General features: G+C 52.1%; 1 protein-coding gene across 10 annotated transcripts in view; it reads left to right on the top strand.

The window, feature by feature from the left end:
- Positions 1-22,154, top strand: part of myt1lb (myelin transcription factor 1-like, b) — a 78,745-nt gene that overhangs the window by 52,524 nt on the left and 4,067 nt on the right. For 4 of the 10 annotated variants that reach the window (XM_018732986.2, XM_018732994.2, XM_018732969.2 and 1 more), the window contains 15 exons: positions 3,123-3,257; positions 5,595-5,685; positions 7,846-7,953; positions 8,346-8,566; positions 8,788-9,044; positions 12,090-12,317; positions 13,763-13,884; positions 14,380-14,442; positions 15,145-15,213; positions 15,585-15,647; positions 16,033-16,116; positions 17,488-17,709; positions 18,258-18,349; positions 19,222-19,325; positions 20,451-20,594. In XM_018732986.2, the coding sequence (XP_018588502.2) occupies positions 3,123-3,257; positions 5,595-5,685; positions 7,846-7,953; positions 8,346-8,566; positions 8,788-9,044; positions 12,090-12,317; positions 13,763-13,884; positions 14,380-14,442; positions 15,145-15,213; positions 15,585-15,647; positions 16,033-16,116; positions 17,488-17,709; positions 18,258-18,349; positions 19,222-19,325; positions 20,451-20,594 (2,003 nt within the window). The remainder of the gene's footprint in view (positions 1-3,122; positions 3,258-5,594; positions 5,686-7,845; positions 7,954-8,345; positions 8,567-8,787; positions 9,045-12,089; positions 12,318-13,762; positions 13,885-14,379; positions 14,443-15,144; positions 15,214-15,584; positions 15,648-16,032; positions 16,117-17,487; positions 17,710-18,257; positions 18,350-19,221; positions 19,326-20,450; positions 20,595-22,154) is intronic. The other 6 variants (XM_018733034.2, XM_018733011.2, XM_018733020.2 and 3 more) reach the window with 4 other exon arrangements.

Below are 22,154 nucleotides of genomic sequence, written 5' to 3'. Positions count from 1 at the left end.
TGGGTTCTTCGCAAAGTGTGCATCGCTCTGGTTTGTAGCACCTGCAGGAGGAGACATGACAAAACTGGAAAAAACGGAACGATCAGCACATGCAGCGGGGCTGAATCTGCTCACCAGGTTATATAAAAGAATTATATATTTATGTAAGGCATTAAGGACACTGACAATTAAAGTGATTTCATAGATTTTCTTAGGAAAATTTCACCTAGATCACAGGTGAGCGGTTCGGGCCTCTTCCCGCTGATGCTGTAACTCTTTAGAGGGTTATGAGAAGCGATGGAGCATGAATGGGCTCACAAGGGGTGATCTCAGTGTGTGTTCTGTGTTCGTCTGCTGGCTGCGTGGGTATCTCCGTGGGGTTTTGGGCGTATCCCTGTGGGTGCGTTTGCTGGCGGTGTGAACTTAACCGAGAGGGGATGTTTGTTGACTGTGTGGGCGTGTCCATGGGTTTGTGGGTCTGATTGTTGGCTATATGGGTATGTCCATGGGGGTGCGTTTGTTGCCTGTGTGGCCGCGTCCGTGGGTTTGTGGGCACGTTGCCAGGGATTTGCTGGCGGTGTGACCGTAACCGTGAGGGTGTGTTTGTTGGCTCCATGAGTGTCTGTGGGTAGTGTAGCCTTGTCTGCAGGGTGGCTTTGTTGGCTCTCCGGGTATGCCTGTGGCCTGGGGGCGTGTTCACGGGGGGTGTGTTTGTTGGCTGTGTGGGCATGGCCGCAGGGTATGTCCCTGCCGGGCTCATTCGTGTGATCCGTGTGCATGCGTACACTGGGTGCTCTCAACGCCACCGGGAAGCCTCATGATTTATAAAATTACCACGGTGTGACAGTTATTGAAGAGGGCCCTCCCGCCCAGCACAGCCCAGACACGGAGATGGGAATTGAACAGTATCCGAATGACCGATAACGAACGACAGGTCCCCTGACTGCACATTAATTATCCCGAGACGGCAAGGTAATGGAAACCATTTGCTATGCAGAGCGCGGGCTGTCCCAAGCCACAATCAATATCTATTGCATTCTAATATGCATTCCGCTTGGCTGGGTTCCCCTTGGCCCTGGGAAGCTGCAACCGGGCTGAAGCTCGAACCGCTGGAAGAAGCGTTCCCCTTAGCTAACACGCTCGTTTCCTCCTTCCCCCTGACCCGCCGCATGCCCTCCTATGTCCTATGGTGCCGCCGCTCCCTGACGTCCACAGGTAAACGGGTTAGTTAAGGCCACGAGGTAAAGTCCCGCTGCACTGGCATCATCCCCCTCGAGGAGAATCTTTCTGGACTATCAGACTGCTTTAATATGTGCATAAAGCAAAGGTTAAGCAGGGCTGGAGGGCCAGGTTGTAAGGATGTGGATTCTGGTCTTGATGATCGAAAGCTGCGGTTCAATGCAGAACAAGGAGAGAGCCCGTGGCCCAGACCGTCTCGTTGAGATTTTCAAAGCTCTTTCTCCACCTCTGAGCAAACGTCGCGGCCCTGGCCCGCGATGTGAGACGTGGTACAGTGAGCTCATCAGGCAGCCGGTTTCGACGAGACAGCGGATCCGCAGCAGCCAGGTGGACTCCTCCATCCCGGCCCCCTTGCTTCCCTCTCTGACATTCAGCCTGTCCTCCACCTCTCCCCCATGCCTGGCATGAACCGCAGGGGTACCAAGTTTCTCCATCTTTAAATTTTAATCAGCGGTCTCTCAGCCGGGGGTCTGAGACTCCCGTCCCCACGTCTGTCCTGTTCCCAACAGCAGCCCAATCAATAGGCCGAAGGAAAGTGGCAAACTCGCGCAAAGCCGCCTCCCACCTTGTGATTTGTCCCCTGTGTCCCTCACACGCCCCAGGGGTTCCCTCTCCATATCAGAGCAAAGTTTCACAGATATGAAGTTTTCGTATTTTATGATTTAACCCTCAATTTGTGACTTTGTGGAATTGCTTGAGTCACTGGAGCCGTTGAGAAATACCTGTTTATCTCCAGAATGAGGTGCAGTGATTGACTTTAATGGGAGGCCCTCGTCGCATCCTGGGTCCCCTGGCGGTCTCTGCGCGTGCAGCAAGGTCTCTGGAAACGCCCCTTGTGCTCCCCGCGCCGCCGAACTGTAGAAGCTTAATATGCTCATGGAATTTGTCCGTGGGCCAGAAAATCACAGTGGAGGAGATAGGGCCGATAGTCACCCTCGAATACTTTAGCGAAGGCGCTGATAAGCCTTTCACACAGACTGTGCCTTTCTCTCTTATCTCATATCCGCGGTGCATTTATGAAGAAATATGAAATTGCATATTTGGCACGTCAAAATTTAACCGTTTCGAGAAAGGCACCGAAAGGTTTGTGCCATGTGAGGTCTTTTGTTGTCATTATTGTTATTATCAACCTTTATTTGCCTAACGCTTTTCTCAAAAGTTACTTGTAATGTTAAGGTACTTACAATTATTTACTCTTTCACACAGATTTTTTTTTACCGTATTTATTCGAGATATGTACTCTGATCCAGGGTAGTAGAGCAGGATTTGGCATTTGAACCCGGGTTCTTTGACTACAAGGCCATGGCTCGGAACATGCATGTCACCTGTCGGCCCACGCGTTAACATATTTCTGCATGTTTTTATTGTACGTGACAGAGCAGTTAGTTGATATTTATGCCTGTTGTACGAAATGTATGAAAGTTTGACTGTTTTACACTTAACATTTTGTTCTGTTTTCAGAGTTGCACTTGAACGTGATAGCGTGAATATCGCCGCAATTGTGCATCTGCGATATTTCCCCGCAATTTGTGAGAATGTATAGGAGGAGAGCACAAAGCATCGCTGAGTGGATTCGAAAGCTGTTCCGTTACTATGGCGATACCTTGCGATGCGCTCACATTTAACTTGCCGAACTGAACCTTTTGGCATTTCCTTGTCTCCTCTATTTCTGGAAACAGATACTGCCTTAGTCCAAGTTTTACTGCCCAGTTAATTAGGTTGCCATGGTGATCACCAGTCTTCCTCTCTCACACACACACGTACACACCCACACGCTAGCACACGCGCACACACGCAGACACACACACGCGCACCCGGGCCACATGTCGTCAAGGACGGCAGCATCTGGCCGCCGGGATGGCAACACACCAGTGCCTTTGACTCGTGTCCTCATGTGTCGACAGATTCCTCGCGGGCGGAAAAGAAGGAGAGCAGGTGTCCGACGCCTGGCTGCGACGGGACGGGTCACGTGACTGGGTTGTACCCACATCACCGCAGCCTGTCGGGGTGTCCGCACAAGGACAGGGTGCCTCCTGAAAGTAAGCATTGCGGTGGGATCATCATGGGGTCGTGGGGTGCGGGGCCTCTCATTCCCGGGGTCAGTATGACGGTGCTGTGGCCCTGCACTTCCTCTCTCCTCCTGGTGCACGCTCTCCTTCCTGCATGATTTGCACTCTTCGCTTCTGTTTTTGTTTTCTCTTTCGCTCAGCGCCTGTTTGCCTGCCCTCGCGGCCGTGTTGTTTGCATGTTGCCTGCAGCGTCCGTGACTCTGTTTGCCTCCTTTCCGCGATCGATGCAACCCGCGGTTGACAGCCTCGGACCCGTGCGGCTGCACGGCGGGGAGCTTTGCCAGCGTTTCGTCTGCAAACCCAACGACGGAGAGCACCGGTGGTTTTGTTTCACTCTCCCCAACAATACTTGGCACAAGGAGGTGTTCGCGCTCGCCGTCGATCTAGAACGCGAGCATCTGGTGATGCACACATTTCTTCGCCTTTCCACACGAAAAGACAATAATTACTCGGGTTTTGTGTCGTGCGGCGGCTGCGGCGGCAGCAAACGTCTGCCGGGAATCGACCAAATCGCTCCTCTCTGCTTTTGCCACCTGGAGAAGGACTACGTATTTCCACTCGGACTTCATGGTTCTATTTACCCACCTTCCGACTTCCAGAGTCGCGCCTCGAGCGCATTACTTTCTGTTATTTACCCAGTGCAAAACGAAATGGCACGAGCCGTCTCGGTATAGACCACAGTCAAACAAAAATCCCCCGGAATTCGTGTTTGTTTACATGAGAGATTTGCGTAAGGAGCGCTTCGTGGGCCCGGTGAATTGACATCTCCGCGGTCCGGACCTCAGTCTTCCGCCTGAGCAGGAGGATTTTTCACTTTCTGATTTCCGCTCTGGACTGGAGAACGTCACGGTCGGACTTCGATCGCACGGCTTCTCCGGTGTCGCTTTGCTGAACGCTCACGCTCCGTGTTAATAAGACACACGCGATTCCGAATACACACCTCAGTATACGTTCCCGCCCTGGATGCTGAGATGGACATGTCCACCCAGCTGTCCTGCAGCACATCCCAGAGCTGTAGGACACTTGGGTGTAGCTTTGCTTCTACTGTCCTGTCCGGTTCGTCCGGGTGCAGGTGCCACACAGGTGGGTGCACGCTTTTCCCTGGTACCGCATTCCAGTCTCACACTGGCACCCGTGCCCCGCAGGGTAGTGCGCTTAAAGGTGACCTGCGAAGGGGTATCTAGAAATATTGACGGCTCTCTGCTCAGAAACACGTTATCTGCTGTGCGGCTGAAACCGATGAAGACGATTCCTCCGTGGTCAATAAGCCCGGCGGAAAGTCGCGTTTGAGACGAGCAAAAAAGTACCGCGTTTTCAGTCTGCAGACTGCCTTCCCAAAAAGGCCGAGCCGCTCTCGATTGGAATGACTCGTCTCGCCGGGTGGATGACATGTTATTAACCCGAAGCTGTTGTTTGAAGTACTATTTACGGCGAGACGAAAATGCTAATAAATTAGGGTTACGTTGCGTCTCAGATTATAATAATTTTGTGTGTGTAAAACGGAAATCGTAAGTCCTCTTGAAGAGAGCTGATGGAAACAGCCGTTTTGTTTGTTAGGAAGACAATGAGAAAACGACCCACACCGATATGAAGCGCCGGGCGAAGTCTGGAACCTCTCGCTGTGTACTTCGTCCTTTCCGTGGTTCCGAATGGTCCCTTTGCGTTCGTACGTTTCCGGTGGCGGAGGGTGCGTTCTGATTTCAAGGGCGATCCGTGGGCCCAGATCCCATCCAATGAGGAGTACCGTGTTTTAAAGCGTTGGTGAGCATGGTGATAGGAGAGAGAGTGACCGCGGTTTTAAGCGGTATTAATGACCGAGCTGAGATTGGAAATACGCCCCTGAGGAGGATGTTAAACTGCTCCTAATGTCTCACACACATACGCACGCACACACACACACACACACACACACACACACACACACGACTCCAGCGACCCCAGTCTTCCTCTTCCAGACGTGTCGATTTACATGCAGACGCAATGCTGGCTTTACCACGGTATGCCTATTTAACAAGGGTGAGTCAGCAGCGAGGTCTCGAAAGGGTCGTCTCCCGTCCATCTGTGGTGCGTCTGTGGTTGGTCGATGCAGCTTGCTGCCCCCCCCCCCACCCCTCGACTGTCCACCTGTGCATGCTGTGAACATCCCCCAAGACCCTTCCCCTTCCCATGATTCTTCGCTGTGCCCCTCATCCTCCACGGAAGCCACATGTACATGATTCCGACTGTCCATCCAACTCACTAATCGAGGCCTAATGACTGGTTGTGGGACTCCTAACCTTCCCTGTCTCTCGCTCTCTGTCTGTCAAGTCCTCGCAATGTATGAGAATGTTCTTAAGTGTCCCACACCCGGCTGCACGGGACGCGGTCATGTCAATAGCAACAGGAACTCGCACAGGAGGTGAGTGTCTCTCCGAGCCGTCCGCAGCGTCCCGCCTTGCACCGCGCACGCTTGTCTCTGGCCTTTTTCTTTCGTTTCACTTTCGTTCGCTTTTCGTTCGGTTTCCATCAAACAGCTCAGAGCTCATTTTCAGTTTTGTCCTGTTCTGTTTCGTTGTTTCTTGAAGACCATCTGTGGAAGGACCTCATCTTCTTTTCACCAGCATGCTCAGGTCACACGTAACGCCACTAGCTGGCCGGTGGGACCAGCGTCTCAATCACACCACCGCCGTCGGTCTCCGCAAGGGACGGACTGTTGGTCACACAGCCCTCGACCCGCGCCGTGTCGGCGGGACACACGTGTCCCCAGTGACGAACCCGCGCCAGTCGTCGCGTCACGCGGTCCCGTCACTCATGTCCTCCTACATCACGTCAGACTGATGTCTCAGCGCTGAGGACACAGGGACGGAGGAACTGACATCAGTACTTTGTCCTGTTTTTGCATAAATTAAATAACGAGTGCCGGCGATTTCTTTAAAAAAGTCAGGACTCGTGCACAGATCTTTCTTTCCTTTATTTTGCCTTCAAAGAAATGTGTCAGCAGTAGTAAAAAGGGGTTTTTTTAGTCTCGCTATGTAATGTGTCGAGCGGAGCTGTTATTCCCAAAGCGAACGTGGCGCTGAACGAGAGCCGGAACACGGGTACGAACCTGTCGCACCGACGGGAGCGTAGAGGAGAGGGGCGCTGAGACACACGGGAGACACCCCCACTCCCCACCCTTGTGGAAGTGTGTACGTATGCTCACCCAGCCCAACACACACCCACACAGCTGACCTGCCGGTCACCCGCCTTCCCCAGCCCCCCCCGCCCCCCCACATACACACAAAGAGCTACCAGCATTAGCTGATAGATGCAAGGCAGAACAATATAACTGAAAGAGGCCTTTATTTGCCTTAATGTGATTGTCATGGAAACGCGGCTAATCGATAGACTCTCTGCTGGTCGCCACACAAGCACAGTTTGCTTCTATGAAACCCATGTGTTCTGGGTCGGCCGGGCAAAATGCTTGCAGAGATCCACAGGACTGATTTGTGTGTGTGTGTGTGTGTGTGTGTGTGTGTGTGTGTGTGTGTGTGTGTGTGTGTGTGTGTGTGTGTGAGAGAGAGAGAGAGAGAGAGAGAGAGAGAGAGAGAGAGAGAGAGAGAAAGAGTTACATACAGAGAAAAGCAGAAGAGAAGGACAGAGAGAGAAAGATGGGTGAGAGAGATGTAGAGAAAGAGACAGGGAGAGAGATGGAGAGAGAGTGAGGGAGATGGAGAGATGGGGGGATGGAGAGCGAGAGAGAGAAAAAGATAGAGGGAGGGGGAGTGTGTGCATGTGTGCGTGGGGGGGGGGGGGGGGGGGGGGTGCCACTGCGTGATGTGTTCCACCGCTGTTCACCCAGGCAGCCCCCACGTCACTGTCCCTCGCGAGCCGCTGAGGCGACCCCCCCCCCCGCGTGGACTGCGGATTCTCGGACTCCAGCGAACCAGAAATACGCGAGCTGACATGTGAAGGGCCTCGCGTTCGTAATTAAAACACGGCGGATGATTAACGACTCGGCTCCTAAAAATAAAAGAGGCACCAAACAGGTGTCGTCCCGCTCCTCCTGCTCCTCCTCCTTCGGCGCGCACGCACCGCTCACCTCGAGCCCCGTCTTCCGCTCCGTGACGTGTGCCTTCGTCCGTCCGTCCGTTTGGTTTCGCTCGTTCTTTCGTTCGTTCGTTTGTTTGTTTTTATTCGTTCGTTCGTTTGTTTTGGTTCGTTCGTTTGTTTGCGCTTCGCATTCATTTCCTGTACTAAGTTTCTTGGCAAAAATAAGATTGACGAGATTTCTTCCAGCACAGTCAGTGTGTCGAGTGAAATTCTGATGTCTAGCTTCTCGTGACAGAGAAAGAACGTGTTCTTATTATTATTATTATTATTATTATTATTATTATACACACAGCTGCCTGGATGGCTTTTAATGAAGTATTTAGAGTTGACCCGCAGAAGCGCCATGGTCCTTCCTGTGGCCCCCATCCTAGACGTGTGACCGGGCCATCCAGCAGTCACGTGTCCATTATATGGTATCTGAAGGACAGTGTATCCAAGCCCCATCTCCCACAGTCCCGCTGACCCCCCCTCCCCCCCACCGTTGCAGCCTGTCCGGTTGTCCCATCGCGGCCGCCGAGAAACTGGCCAAGGCGCAGGAGAAACACCAGTCCTGCGACGGAACCAAGTCCAACCAGGCGTCCGACCGTGTGTTGAGGTACCGAAATAGCTCCTTTACGTCCCGCTTTAACAGTAACGTATCGGTTCGACGAAACAGAGTAACCTGGGTCGGTTACCACAATTATCACCTTCACTAAGAGGTATTGATTATTTAGTGCATGCCATCATGTAAAGGGTCTTACAGTGGTTTAACACTATACAGGGTATTCTTACTGCAGCAATTCAGGGTAAGTACTTTGTTCAGGGGCACAACTGTAGGAATGGGGTTTGAACCAATGACCCTCGGGTGACGAGGTGAGAGCCCTGAGCAATACGCCACCCGTTAGTCACGGATGCCCAGTTTGCAGAAACGTTTCTGACAGGTGCCCCTCCTCGAAGGGCACCCCCTGTGACAGAGGTGACCGCAGCGCTGCTTGCTCTGTGTTCCAGGCCCATGTGTTTCGTGAAGCAGCTGGAAATCCCACAGTATGGCTACAAAAATAACGTGTCGACCACCACGCCACGCTCCAACCTGGCCAAAGAGCTCGAGAAGTACTCTAAGACGAGCTTCGACTACAACAGCGGCTACGACAACCACCACAATGTCTACGGGAAACGGGCCATCGCGCCCAAGGTGCAGGGTCGGGACCCGTCCCCTAAGGGATGCGATGGTACGGATCTGCCTGGTCCTCGAACCGACGCCCATCTGATGAACCGACTCCGTTTCACACCTTGGTTGTCCGTGTGTCCTGCTGAAGCCTGTCCTTCATCTCGTGTGCTCAGTGGGAGGAGCCAAAACTGATGTTTTTTTGTGACCGTGTGTGTGTGCGTATGTGTGTGTATGTGTGTGTGTGTGTGTATGTGTGTGTGCGTGTGTGGGTGTGCCCCGCAGCCAAGCGCTACTGTAAGAACTCGAGTCCAGCCAGCAGCACCACCAGCAGCTACGCCCCCAGCAGCAGCAGCAGCAGCCTGAGCTGTGGGGGTGGCGGAGGCAGTAGTGCCAGCAGCACCTGCAGCAAGAGCAGCTTCGACTACACCCACGACATGGAGGCCGCCCACATGGCCGCCACTGCCATCCTCAACCTGTCCACCCGCTGCCGTGAGATGCCCCAGAGCCTCTCCGACAAACCGCAGGAGCTGTGCTCGCGGGTAGGCCACCGCGGCGACACGTCACTCACCCATTGTTGCCACCTGCACATCGGGTGGGAATCCCAGCTTCTGATTGGTCAGCGTGTGAAAGTGGGAGGGGTTATAAGCTCGGCTAAAACTGGCCTCTTTGTCCACAGTTACTCCATAGCTCTGTGTCCGCAGCTCCGCCTTCTGTATCACGGCTGGGCCGCCGAGGGTTCAGCCACGGCAGAAGTTTCTGGAATTGTACCGCAGCTGGGATCGCTGATAAAGGCGCCGATTTCGGGGCTGCTGTCGTGTCCCGTAATGCGGATAATGATAGGGCAGATGGGGCTTTCACACGCGCTGTCTTCTAAGAGACGATCACTGCTGCAGCAGCGTTCCAAGGGCTTGTTTTTATTTTTTTCGGAATCAGATATGGGAAGCGGTGCGAATGACGGGAACGGCGGCTTCGCGCAATGAGCCAAATATGTCATTTGCACGAGATAAAGGAGCATATCCATTGTACTATCAGCCGAAATAAGCTGATCCCATAAATGGGAAAAGTCGCATACAAATGGCCACTGTTGACGGCGTGGGGGCCGGGGAGGGGGGGTTAGCAGTTGCACGCACAGCGGGAGGAAGTGCCTCGAGCACTGGACCTCCTACCCTCGCTGCTGTCAGTCCTCAGCCGCCGCTCCCCTGGTGGGATCCAAGGCTCCGCCGGAGACTCTGGTTCTGTGTCCCTGATTTGTTTTTTTCTCCCTCCTGTCCTCTCTCTCATCTCTGTGGGAGAACAACGTGCTGTGGGCGGGGTGAGGTGTGGGGAGAGGAGCTGAGTAGGAAAATAGTGAGGGGTGGGGTTCATTGAGTGGCGGGGTTGAACGTGGGTGGAGTCACAGGTGAGGCTGAGTGTGGCGGAGGGGTGGAGTTGATTGGGGTGGGGTCAGATTGCAGCAGGTTGGGAGGTATTTCGGAGGGTTTTCCAGAAGGGGCTGTTCCTCCAGGTCCTGTCACGCTCGCTCTCCCGCCTCATTACTGTAACGATGTTGGACGGGTGCGGCCCGCTGAGCTGAGAGCCCAGAGACACACAGACGGCGCTGTCAGTCTCCGCCCCCAACAGCGGATCGCATCTCCCACACCAGACTGTTCCCTGACAGACGCACCTTCCCTCCCCCAGCAGGCAGCTAGTGCCAGTGCATCACTGTCAGCAAGCGATCGTCCATCGACACTCCTGCTGCGTGCGTACGTGTGTGTGCGCGTGTGTCCCCATGTCGTGCTCACTTAGTTTGACAAGAATGATTAAAAAATGGTTTCCCAATCCTAAGAACCCCACTGCCCAGCGCCCCCGCTGACTATATGGACCGGGAATCTGAGTGATGCAGTTGCTGTGGCGCCGTGTAGGAAGCTGATGCTCCGTCGCCATGACATCAGTGACTCGCGTCAATTCTGCGCCACGTACAGCAGTGTGCTGGCGTGTGACCGTAATAAGGGCAACAGTTTGGAACAGTTATGTGTCACATTTCTGAAAGTGAAAATGTGCGGCTCTGTGTTTATCTGAGATAGTGGATACAGCAAAGCCCCTCCCTTCGCCAAATGACCTCGGGGGTGAGCGCTGAGCTCCGAGGGACGGCACTCTGCAGTGCGGTTAAGGCTCCGCCTGGACGGGGAGGTGCTATCACCCCGCCGCACATTGCAGCCCGCGGGCCTCCTCTCCTCCCTCCTTCCCTCTCTCCTCCGTCAAGCAGGTCGTTAGCTGTAACATGTGGGGAGGGAGGGCTTCACACTTGCAGAGCCACAGAATCAGCCTTTCCTTCTTGCCCCCCCAGGTCTGAGAGGGCTGGGGTCGTCTGGCGCTCGCCCTGTCAGCCAGACTGCCGGACAGAGATCCCGTCACTGGTCCAGTCACAGTCACCTTCCAACTTCCGGCATGGAGGGGAGGCAGCAGCAGCGGGGCAGGGAGTGCGAATCTCAGCCATTTTCTCTGAATTGTCGCCTTAGGAAAAGACACAACAAAACAGAAGGAAAGCAGCATCGTGGGGGCTGTTGGGGGCTGGGGTTTGATTCCTACTCTCCTCCTCCTTGGGTGATTCTTGGTTACCGGCTCTGCATTGGACCGGACGGGTCCGCCACACACTCCAGCCCCAGTCTTCGGGAGGGCTGGGGTGAAGGCAGTGGGTGGAGTCAATCTTAAAGGAGGCCATCCCTCACTGGGGAAAGGGGAGTGGCCAGAGAGGATGGGAAATAACAAGCAGGAAGTGGACCCTCCCCATCCCCTTTCCCACCCGCTGTAACCATTGTTACAGCCTTCTTGGTGCTGTTTCATGCTTCTTGCCTTTGCGTGTGGTGTGAGAACTCCGCCCCTGGTGGTGGTGGGCACAGAGAAGACCCCAGAGTGCCCGCAGATGAGCATCATGGGAATGGGGATGAGCAAGATTACGTGGCTCACAGCAGCATCCAGAGACAATGACGGGAATAATGAGTCGGATTCCCAAATTCTCGCATTGTTCGTTCCCTGGGCATGAAGAGCAGATGGAGGGAGCAGAAACTCTAAGACCCACCGCACACACACAGATACACACACACAGACACACTGAATCGCCTGCGTGTTGGTTTCCAGGAGAGGGGACGCAAGGGTCAGCCGCCGGCGTGGGTAGCTGGGGAATGATGAGCGGGGCTGTGGAGCCTTTCAGGTGGATGGATCGATGATGATCTCAGGCTGCTCTCTGCGAGCTGTAGCCCAGGGGAGGCGCCGAGTGGCGACCTCTCTGCGTGTCAGCGACGTCCAGGACTCTGGCTCCCCCAAGTGGTGTGGACGTGTGTGACCACGCCCAGTGTTTGCGAGGGCAATTGTGCTATTCGCAGCCGTTGCTTCTTGTCCATTGAGACAGGGGAGCTGGGGAGAGGGAGGGAGCAACCAGTGGGGCGGGGCCAAGTAGGTCAAAAGGGTGGGGTCAGGGAGTGGGTGTGGCCACAATCACTTGGGGGCGGAGTCATGTAGATGAAGGCATGGAGATATGCAGCGAGATGAACATGAGGTTAAGAGCCCGTGTCTCTGTTTTTCTTGCGCCCCCCCACCAAATTCAGAACCCCGATGCCGAGGTGGACGAGAACGGCACGTTGGACCTGAGCATAAACAAGCAGCGTGGTAGCGGGCGCGAGAGCTGCGCTGTGCTCACGCCCCTAGAGCCCATGTCACCCCAGCGACAGGCGCTGCTCAACAGCCGCTGCTACCAAATGGGGGAGGCCGACTGCTGGGAGTTGCCGGTGGACTACACCAAAATCAAGCGCATCGACGAGGACGACCCCAAGGAGGTGAGCAGGGCCCCCCCCCAGCGGCCCCCCGCAGCTCTCGGCCGCGTCCTCCCCGGAACTGACATCCATTTACAGGCCTTGGCGCGGCACGCTCACGCACGCACGCGCACACGCGTGCACACACACTGTGAGGGTAGTATCGATGCCCGGAAATATTATTTAGAAACACAATCATTTTAGTCATGAATCGACATTTCAGGTTTCTTGTACGGACAAGGAAGCTTGAAAGGCCTCGCAGCTTATTTACAAGGGTCCTTGTGGTGAAAATAAATTAGCATTTTAATGTACATCAACATTTCCATACAGAAGGTTTGTCTATTTATCTTTCTTTTTGCATATCCTTGTTGTTGTTGTTGTTTTCATATATGAATAATGCAAAATCCCACATTGCGAGACAATTTGATTGATTTAGATAACCTTTTAAAGAGGGGGGGTTCGCTGCCAGGAGTAATCGATGGGGTACAACTGTACCGTGCATTTTACTCTACAGCAGCGCACCAGAGAAGGGGGCAGTAAATATATTTTGGGTCGAGTGCTGCACATGCATAAAATGAGCTTTTTTGTAAGACCCGAATGCAGCCTGTGAGCCGCGGGTGTTTGATTTCACCACAGTGCCCCCTAGTGCGGTCTGCCAGTACTACACATGCAGGCACTCGGCGTCTCGGGTTCCAAGAACGCCGTGTGGAGCTGCTGGGCTTCAGCCAAGATGATGTGTGGAGTTCACACCGTCCTGAAACTATAACAATGGGGTGCGGGGGCAGTATGGGGGGGCTTAACTGAGGTGTAATTAAGTCCGTGGCTGTTTACTAGGGACTGTAATCCAAATGCTTTCAGGAAGGGGTTTTCAGCATTACGGTGCTGGTCCTGTGCGGTCACTGGTTACTGACAGCAGTCAGAATTGCAGTTTAAAGGGCCAGCAGGTGGCATAGTGGTTAAAACAGTTTCAGGGGGGTGAAAATACCAGGGTTTAAATGACTGCTCCTGCTGTATTCACCTCGTTCAAGGTACTTACTGTGAATTGATAGAGTAAAAACTACCCAGATGTACAAATGAGTAAAGCATGGTAAGCAATTTAGTGTACAAACACAATATAGTCAGTTTGCCTTGGGAAAAAGCGCCACATAAATGAGTAAATGGTAAAGGTGTTGTAGCGTCTGGCCTGGGATGTGAACCGGTCGCCTTTCCTTAACCACAGCGCTTCGCTGACACCTCCTCTGCTCTCGCACACTTGTTCCCCTTTCTGTCTGATGCCTCGGCATAACTTGGCGATGTCAGGCACGGTAAAGCATCAGTGCAGTCCCAGTATGACTGTACCACGGTTAGGGTGCACGATGCCTCCGCAACAGCAGAGGAAATATCGTATCCGGCTTGAGGAAAGGGGGCGCTCCACTCGTCTCCCGGGCCCTCGCTCACATTCTCTCTCCCTACACTCGCTCGCCATGCAGCCGGACGACATGGACCCCTTCCAGGACATCCTGGAGGATCGGCAGTACCCAGGGGACGTCCGAGTGCCCAGCCCCAAACCGAAATACGCCCCCTGCAAGGAGAGCAAAAAGGACCTGATAACGTAAGCGCCGGAGAGGATGCTGTTGCCCCCCCCCCCAAAAAACAACACCCCCTCCAACCCCCCAAATCCCCCTCCAGTCTGATTCTCCTTTCCTCTCCTCTCCTCTCCTCTCTGCTGCTGTGCTTCAGAGAAAGCCGCACTCCTCCCCGGCACAACTGGCATGTCACATATGCAGCGTAGTGTTCTGCCAGTCTTTCATTTGACCTGGAGTTGTTAGCAAATGTATTCTTGGCTTCTTTTGGTTTTGGTTGTTTTATTTTTTGATGCTTTATCGTAATAAAACATCATTCTCATTTGACCTGTTCATGTTGCAGCTTTTCCCTAGGATGTCCTTTAAAAAAAAAATGCAGACAGTGAAGCTAAACTGGAAACAATGAACAAAAAAAAAGAGAAAAACTCAACCGTACTTAAGCATACTTACTCTGTTTGGCTGTTTTTTGTTTTGTTTTGTTTTGTTCTTTTCCGCTTTATTTTTATCTATGTTTTTGGTAACAGATGTCCAACACCAGGGTGTGATGGAAGTGGTCACGTGACCGGTAATTACGCCTCACATAGAAGGTGTGACTTCATTTTCTCATGGTGGATTCAGTCTCCTTCAATTTATTGTTTTCAGCTTACCTCGACAATGCTGTCAAACAGACTCAGAGAGTGTGTCCCCGCGGTAACCCTTTGAGTACGTCTGTGAGCCTCGTGATCATTTAAAGCACAAGCAGATGTGTTAAATTCGAGTCTCGCTGGGGGCCTTTCCATAGTTTAATTACAGCCCAACATACTGCGTATACAGTACCAGTGGAAAGTGAGAGTCCACCGGGGCAACTTGGGCAATGGCTGTATAGGGTGAACTGGACAGAAGAGTGAAAGCAAAGCAGCCCAAAAGTGTCCTACATCTCTGAGAAGTTCTGCAGAGGAGCTGAAATGACACGTCAGCCCAGTTCCCGATCAAATTTGTCACCCGAATCCGTAAAAAAACTAGCTCCCGACAAGGGTACTCAAACTTTTGACTGGTGCTATATTTACCGCGATGTGATTTATAGACGGTGGCGCTGTCCGCAGCAATTTGGACTTGACCACGAGGCTGTTATTCAGAGGGTTAACCGCTGTTGTTATTGACCCAATGCCTCTGCAATTGCCCCATGGCTTCTTGCATTGAAAACTTCTTTGTGTGTGTGTGCGTGTGTGTGTGTGTCGTCGTGCTGTTTTAGTGGCTCACCCCGCTCGCCCTCCGTGCCACTAATGATCATGTCCTGGTATATTTTCCAGTCTTTCTGGCTGTCCTTTAGCGGACAAAAGCATTCGAAGTATGATGGCCACCAACTCGCAAGAGCTCAAGTAAGGCGTGAAACGAACGTGTGGCTCTTTTTCTTTTTTTTTTTTTTGGTCAGTCGTTTTGTCTTGCTTTCCTTCATTCATGCATCTTGGTCTCTGCTAACCTTGGTGAGAAGACCAGTTGTGTTGATGTCCTTTCTTTGCACATTTGTTGTTTGACTCCCAGTAGGTAAGTAGTGACAACAGAAATGAATTTGAAGGCATTTTTTATCGCCGTTCTTTAATTTTTGCATTATTGGCACCGACTGGTGTTCGCATCTGAATGGGGTTCAGAGGGTTTCCGTATCTGTGTAGTGGGTTGCGTGGTTGTTGATGCTGATGTCTTTGGCCCCGCACAGCCAGGCTCTAACTCTAGGTGTGTTCTCCAACTTCAGGTGCCCGACGCCCGGCTGCGATGGCTCGGGACACATCACCGGCAATTACGCATCACACAGAAGGTACGGAGTCGATGGCGGCGAACCTGCTTATTGGGACCAGACCATTTCCATTGAACAGCTTCTGTTCATCCCTCCTGCGAAAGAGAGATGTGCTAAAATGGATAGCGACAAGCGCCTTAACCGTGGGCCCAGGTGTAACACGGCGAGGGAGTAACAATGTCCAAGCGAGCCTAACGTGCCCCAGCAGCGTCAGTGTACATCTCCACTGAGTACTATTCACAGTCTCTTGAGCCATTGAGTAATATTGCCAATGTTTTTTGGTTCTCCGGGACCTGACAAGTTTTATGCCCTTCTCCGTGGTTCTGCACATTTACCAAACTCATGGCCAGGAAGGTATGGACCGCACCACTGACAGGTCATTTTCGTGTCCACACTTCCCTCCCAGCCTATCAGGGTGTCCGCGAGCGAGGAAGAGTGGAATAAAGATTACGCACAGCAAAGAGGACAAAGAAGACCAGGAACCCATCAGGTACCACATTTACGTGTATGGATTTAGCAGATGCTGTTCTCCAAAGCAGAGTGACACTCAGAGTAAACGGAAGTGTAACGCAAAAACAGGATTAGGTAGAACAGCCGATTATTAAAGCACGGTTTGGTTGATGTCGTCATTTTCCTCGCACACATATTCTAGTAGCTTCCTACAGAAGGGATATAAGAGTAGAGAAACACATAGAGTAAATGGTGAAAGAGTTCCATACAAAGCTGTTGAAAGATCAGAAGAGAAGTGGCTCTGAGAGAGTTGGGTTTGAAACCCTTCTTGAATGCTGGGAGGGATTCAGCCACTCTGAGGGGCAGAGGGACTTTGTTCAACCACAACTGGGAACCGACGGGCCTTCAGTTTTGGGTACCTTGTCAGCAGGACTACCAAGCAGCCAGAGGTGGAGGAGCACAGCACTTCCTTCACCCTAGAGTATTGTGGGAATTTTTTCGATAATGAACTTCATTGTTTTTAGCCTTGAGTTGCTGGCTTTCTGAGAGAACTTCTTGGCCTATTTGTGTTTCAGGATTCATGAATCTGATTTTCCTGTGAAGGAGATGGGTCGGATTTAACTGCTTGCAGAGAGCATCTTTAATAAGTCGAAGATGGTCTGTCTGCACGTCCATTGATTCCTGACTGTGGGGACCAAGGGCTGGAAATAAATCAAACAGGCTCCTCTGCCCATATTAAAATACAAGACCAGAGGAATGTGGGCTAGATGGTCATGTGTTATACTGTCACATTCCGCTCTTTATTCCATCGGGTCATAATTAGTTGACGGTATGAATTCTGTACACAGTGGCTTGATTGGGAACGAGGAGCAGCGCTTCTGTCTCGGGGATAGAAATTAATGACATGTGTTTCTCATTTTTTCAGACTAAATGGTCCTGATTGACATAATTAATCTGCGGTGACGTGTTGAGCGCGGAGTGTGACAGCGGACTGCATTTCTTTGTTTACCGTGTCGAATGACAGCTGCAGAATATGCATCTGATTAGTGGCGCCATCAATTTGGATCAGTCTTACCGCACTTCCTCCTCGGCCGCGTTGAGCAGCTATAGCTCAACGCTGGATGGAAAAATCGCGATCGTCACTCATAGAGAGATTCATCAATATTTTTATAGGCAAGACAGCTTCAGAGGGTATAGTTGGTTCCTCTGAGGGTCATTCTTATAGGTTTTAAGAATAATTGACTGTGCCTTAACTTTATTAAAAGTAAATAATGGTTTTGTCCATTTTTCCACCTGTATATTTTATGGTAGGAGTGCAGGTTTAGTACCGTGCTAAGAACAGGAACTTGAAATGTCCCCTTTCCCGTTCCGAGCGCCTTGTTTAAACACACCTGGTCTGATGTTCTCGCAGGTGTCCTGTCCCCGGCTGCGATGGACAGGGTCATGTCACGGGGAAGTACGCTTCCCATAGGAGCGCATCGGGATGCCCCCTGGCGGCCAAGCGGCAGAAGGACGGCTACATGAACGGTTCCCAGTTCACATGGAAGTCGGGGAAGACGGACGGCATGTCCTGTCCAACGCCGGGGTGTGATGGGTCGGGTCACGTGAGCGGGAGTTTCCTCACTCACAGGAGGTGAGGCCCCGGCGCTCCTGAGATGTGGCTCCAGTACAGTTTGGGCCCACGCCCCCTAACCCACCCTTACACAGCAGAAGTAGCTTGTGACTGGAAGTGACCATCTCCGTATGGCACGTTTTGGTTTTCATTAGACAGATATGACCGCCAGCTGACCGCTCTGTTACAGCACCGTGTTGTTTGTGATGAATGCTGTCATGATCTGACGAAAGAAAAATCACGATCGTATTATCTTCAGAAAAATCTGAACTGATTTTAATGTCGTCGTCTTCTCTGTCAAAAGCCATGTTTAGCCAAACACGTTTTCGGTAACGGAGGCGAGTCCGCACCTCGCGACCGTGCATTCGGCACCGTACCGCTGCACCCGCGTCACCTTCCTTTAGCACGAATGCTAGCGAACGCTGCATGTGGCGAAGCTGCTAGGCACTGAAATCTGTAGTATTCGCCGTGTGGCTCTGCGTGTTTGTGATTTCGGACGCTGAGCTCAACTGGAAAAGGTCTATTGTCATTCTTGTTTTCTCCTCCTTCCCCTGTATGTTTACCACCAGTCTGTCGGGCTGTCCCCGCGCCACATCGGCCATGAAGAAGGCCAGGATGTCTGGCGTGGAAATGCTTACGATAAAGCAACGGGCTAGCAATGGTAATCACCCCTGCCTCCGCCTCCGCCTCCGCCTCGCCGCAATGCCGCCTCTCCCGGCGCCCGCCAAGGCGGCCGTCATAAATATGCATGTGCGGCGCTCAGCTGCGCGGGCTTCCGCCGGAGACAAAGAGGTGATGATTGCCTAGCAATCAGCGTCTCACAATCACACCGAAAGGCTCAGGGATAATTACCGCTCGCGGCAGTGTGCCAACCTGACCTGCTGCGACTTTTAACAGCTCTCAACTCCTGGGTGGTTTAACCCCACCGGATTCACACGCACGTGTGTGTGCGCGCGCATGTCTGTGTTTTAACGCCACATAAAATCCACATGTAAGTCCCCCTGTTGAATAGTTACATTAGCAGTCAAGCAAAACCCTGTCAAGCGTTTGGATGGGTTTAAGTGTTAAAGTGTAGGTGTAAAAGCAAAACATAGATTTTATCGTTTGATGTGGAGCTGTTCCTTTTGTGATGTCGCTTCCTAGATTAATGGTGGTCTCTGACCAGGTCGACGCCCCACAATTCACCGTGACAGTTTTCTGTTGGTTAGGAGCTAATGAATGTGTGTTTATTTGTCATTTCAAAGGAGGGGAAGGAAATTGTGTGTGTGTGTGTGTGTGTGTGTGTGTGTGTGTGTGTATGTGCGCGCACGCGGGCCTGCACATGAGTAGACCTCCTGTTCCATGGCAGCCAGCAGGCCACAGAATTGTTGTCAATGATTGCGACTCGGTTTCCATGACAACCCAATACCTAATACCTCTCCAACAGTGTACGCTGCTATCACTGGTCATGCTCAAATAATCATTTAATTAACACGAATTTGTTTTTTCCCCCCTCAGATTCACATTTGACGCTCACTTTATTTCTGTCTTTAGGAATAGAAAACGATGAAGAAATAAAACAGCTGGATGAAGAAATCAAAGATTTAAATGAGTCTAATTCACAAGTGGAAGCAGACATGATTAAACTTAGAACACAGGTAAGGCACGTACGTGTGTCTGTGCCTCGCCCGCGAATCAAGCGTTTGAGCGGCGGCGTCCGCGAGCTCTTCGGCGTCGTTCGCTTCTGCTGAGCACACATGTACTCCTTTGTGTGTGTGTGTGTGTGTGTGTGTGTGCGAGGAAAAGTTTGCGCAGGTTATTCTCACGGGTGTAACCCGCTACACGCGAGGCGGCTCATTCTTCAGCAGCCGGCCCCAGTAATGACGGCACAGGAAGGTAACTCTTCAAACGCGTCGCATCCCGGCCTCCTTCGCGCCTCCGAAAGGTGGCGAGACAAAGTGGGACAGCCCTAATTATAATACAGGGGCCCCCCAGGGGCACGGGCTAAAGACGGCGCGCGCCGCTGCTGGCGCTGAAAGTGGAGCAGCTCGTCCCTCGGAGCAGTTGCGCGGCTCAAAGGGGTTCGAGCCGGGAGCGCGACGTCAGATCCAGCCCTGAAAGGCTTTCCGCGCCGCTCCAGCAGCGCCAGATATGTCACAGCAAAAAAATATTATATATATAAAAATAAATGAAAAATGAAGAAAGAGCTGGAGATGAGGGGGTGGCAGCGGACGGATCGAGGCTGTGTGCGCGTGTGTTTCTCTGCTCGGGGTGTGGGGTGGGAGTTTGGGGGGGGGGGGGGGGACAAAAATGTGCTTTTCCGATCCGCGTCAGTTGTGCCGTGCGAAACGTGCTGACTGAGGCGTGGAACGGCACGGCGGAAGAGGCGAGCTCGCTCCTTAGACATTTCGGGCGATGACGCCGCATGCCCTCACCAAGGCCTCGCCGCAAGGGTTGGGAAAGGTCAAGGAGGAACGGCGGGGCCTTCCAGTTTCTCCGCTTCCTTTTTTTTTGTCGAGCTGCTTTTCACAGACGGTCCGTTGGGGAGTTTCACCTTGCCTTGGCTGCCGAGTCGACGGAAAACCTGGACGGGGCACTCTGTGTCAAGCAGTCCCCGCCCGTGTCCTCGCCATCCTGCCCATTAACCGCTCATGTGAAATGTGTGTTTTCCACAAGAACGCCGCGCCGTGCGGAACACCCCCGCGGCGGTCCTGAAGAGCGTGAGCGGAGCGCTGCCGCTGCAAGGCATAACCGCCCTCTTGTGTTCTGCACCCCCTTTTCAGATTACCACAATGGAGTCTAATCTGAAGTCAATAGAGGAAGAGAACAAGGTGATTGAACAGCAAAACGAATCTCTCCTGCATGAGCTGGCCAACCTCAGCCAATCACTGATTAACAGTTTAGCTAATATCCAGCTCCCACATATGGTAAGGGCCACCAAGAGCGCAACACGGGCAAGACATGGGACCTAAAAGACCGTAGCACATGGCTTTTGTCTATGCCAGCTTTAGGCCTCGGGTTGTTGCATGCTAGATTATTGCCAGTTAATATGTTTAGTTTACAGATACTTTCAGAAAGTGCAATATGTCTATAGGGGCAGGGGGTATAACGTAGTAAATAGCCAATTTACATGTTTGGAAAAGCTTGGGGGGAATCAAACCATGATCTGTGTTGTCTGTTTTAGAGATACCGATTCGTATCTATGTACAGAGCCGAGCTGCACTGGAAAGATGGCAGAGTCTCGTGTGTTGTGTATGGGACCCCAGGACTGCACGCACACAGCACATTGTGTGTGTGGGGTGGGTGGGGCCAAGGGGATGGGTGGAATTTTTGGTGCTGTTTGTCAGTGCAAGAGGAAAGGAGTGGCTGATCTGCAGATTGCCCCCACATGTCATCTCTTTGGACGCGGTGAGCTCTCACACCCATGCGGACCCTGCTATAGTTATACCGGAGTATATCGACCTGTAGATATTTCGTCTCATATCATATTTCAGTCCTGCGTAATTATGAATCCATTCATGCACTATTGGTAACTGCTTGTCCAGCGTAGGGTCACCGAGGTCCAGATCATATTCCGAAAGCATAGAGCGTGAGGCAGCTTACACCTTGGTCAGGGTGCCAGTCTGTCCCAGGGCAGTCACACACACTCACTTATTTACTCAGACAGACACGCACTACGAGCAATTTAGAGTCTCCGGTTCAGTTTAATCACAGCTGTTTGGCCGAGGTTGGTATAGTAGTTAAAAACAATACGCAATGAAAAACCCTTGTAGGTTTAAAAAACATTTACCCAAGTAAAAGCAGTCATCCAAAAATCAACCTGGGTGTTGTAAACTCTGACTGCAACTGACAGCCAATGAAATCGCAGAAGTCAGGTTCATGGTAAACTGGCAAATGAAACATTTTACACACACATTGTCTGAAACTGCTTGTCCCAAGTGGGGTTGCAGCAAATCGGAGCCTAACCCAGCAACACAGGGTGCAAGGCTGGAGGAGGAGGGGACACACCCAGGATGGGATGCCAGTCTGTCGCAAGGCACCTCAAGCGGGACTCGAACCCCACACCCACCGGAGAGCAGGACCCGGCCGAACCTGCCGCGCCCCCCCCCCGAAACGTTTTAATGAAAGTTAAACATTAAAAGTGAAAAATTCCTGAGCAACGAGAAGAGTGTAACAGAAATATAACATAGTAAAAGAATATTTGTTTCTTTATGAATGTACCTAAGTCAAAAAAAACAAAAAAAAACTATGAAAGCTACAGTGTCTCCAGAAACGTGCGTATGTACAACTAATGGCATCAAAGTAATCCATTACTATTATATTACTTCTGGCTTTTGGACTGTGGGAGGAAACCGGAGCACCCAGATTAAACCCACAGAAACGAAAGACCATGCAAACTCGGGCACAGACCGAGCACGATTCGAACCTACGTACGACTCCCAAGGGTCTTTGAGATGCTGGAGCTATGTTGTAATTATTGTCAAGAT

Source organism: Scleropages formosus, chromosome 15 (genome assembly GCF_900964775.1).
Source record: "Scleropages formosus chromosome 15, fSclFor1.1, whole genome shotgun sequence".
Lineage (NCBI taxonomy): Eukaryota > Metazoa > Chordata > Actinopteri > Osteoglossiformes > Osteoglossidae > Scleropages > Scleropages formosus.
Note: the sequence above shows the minus strand (reverse complement) of the source record. Positions and strands in the feature narration are given on the sequence as shown.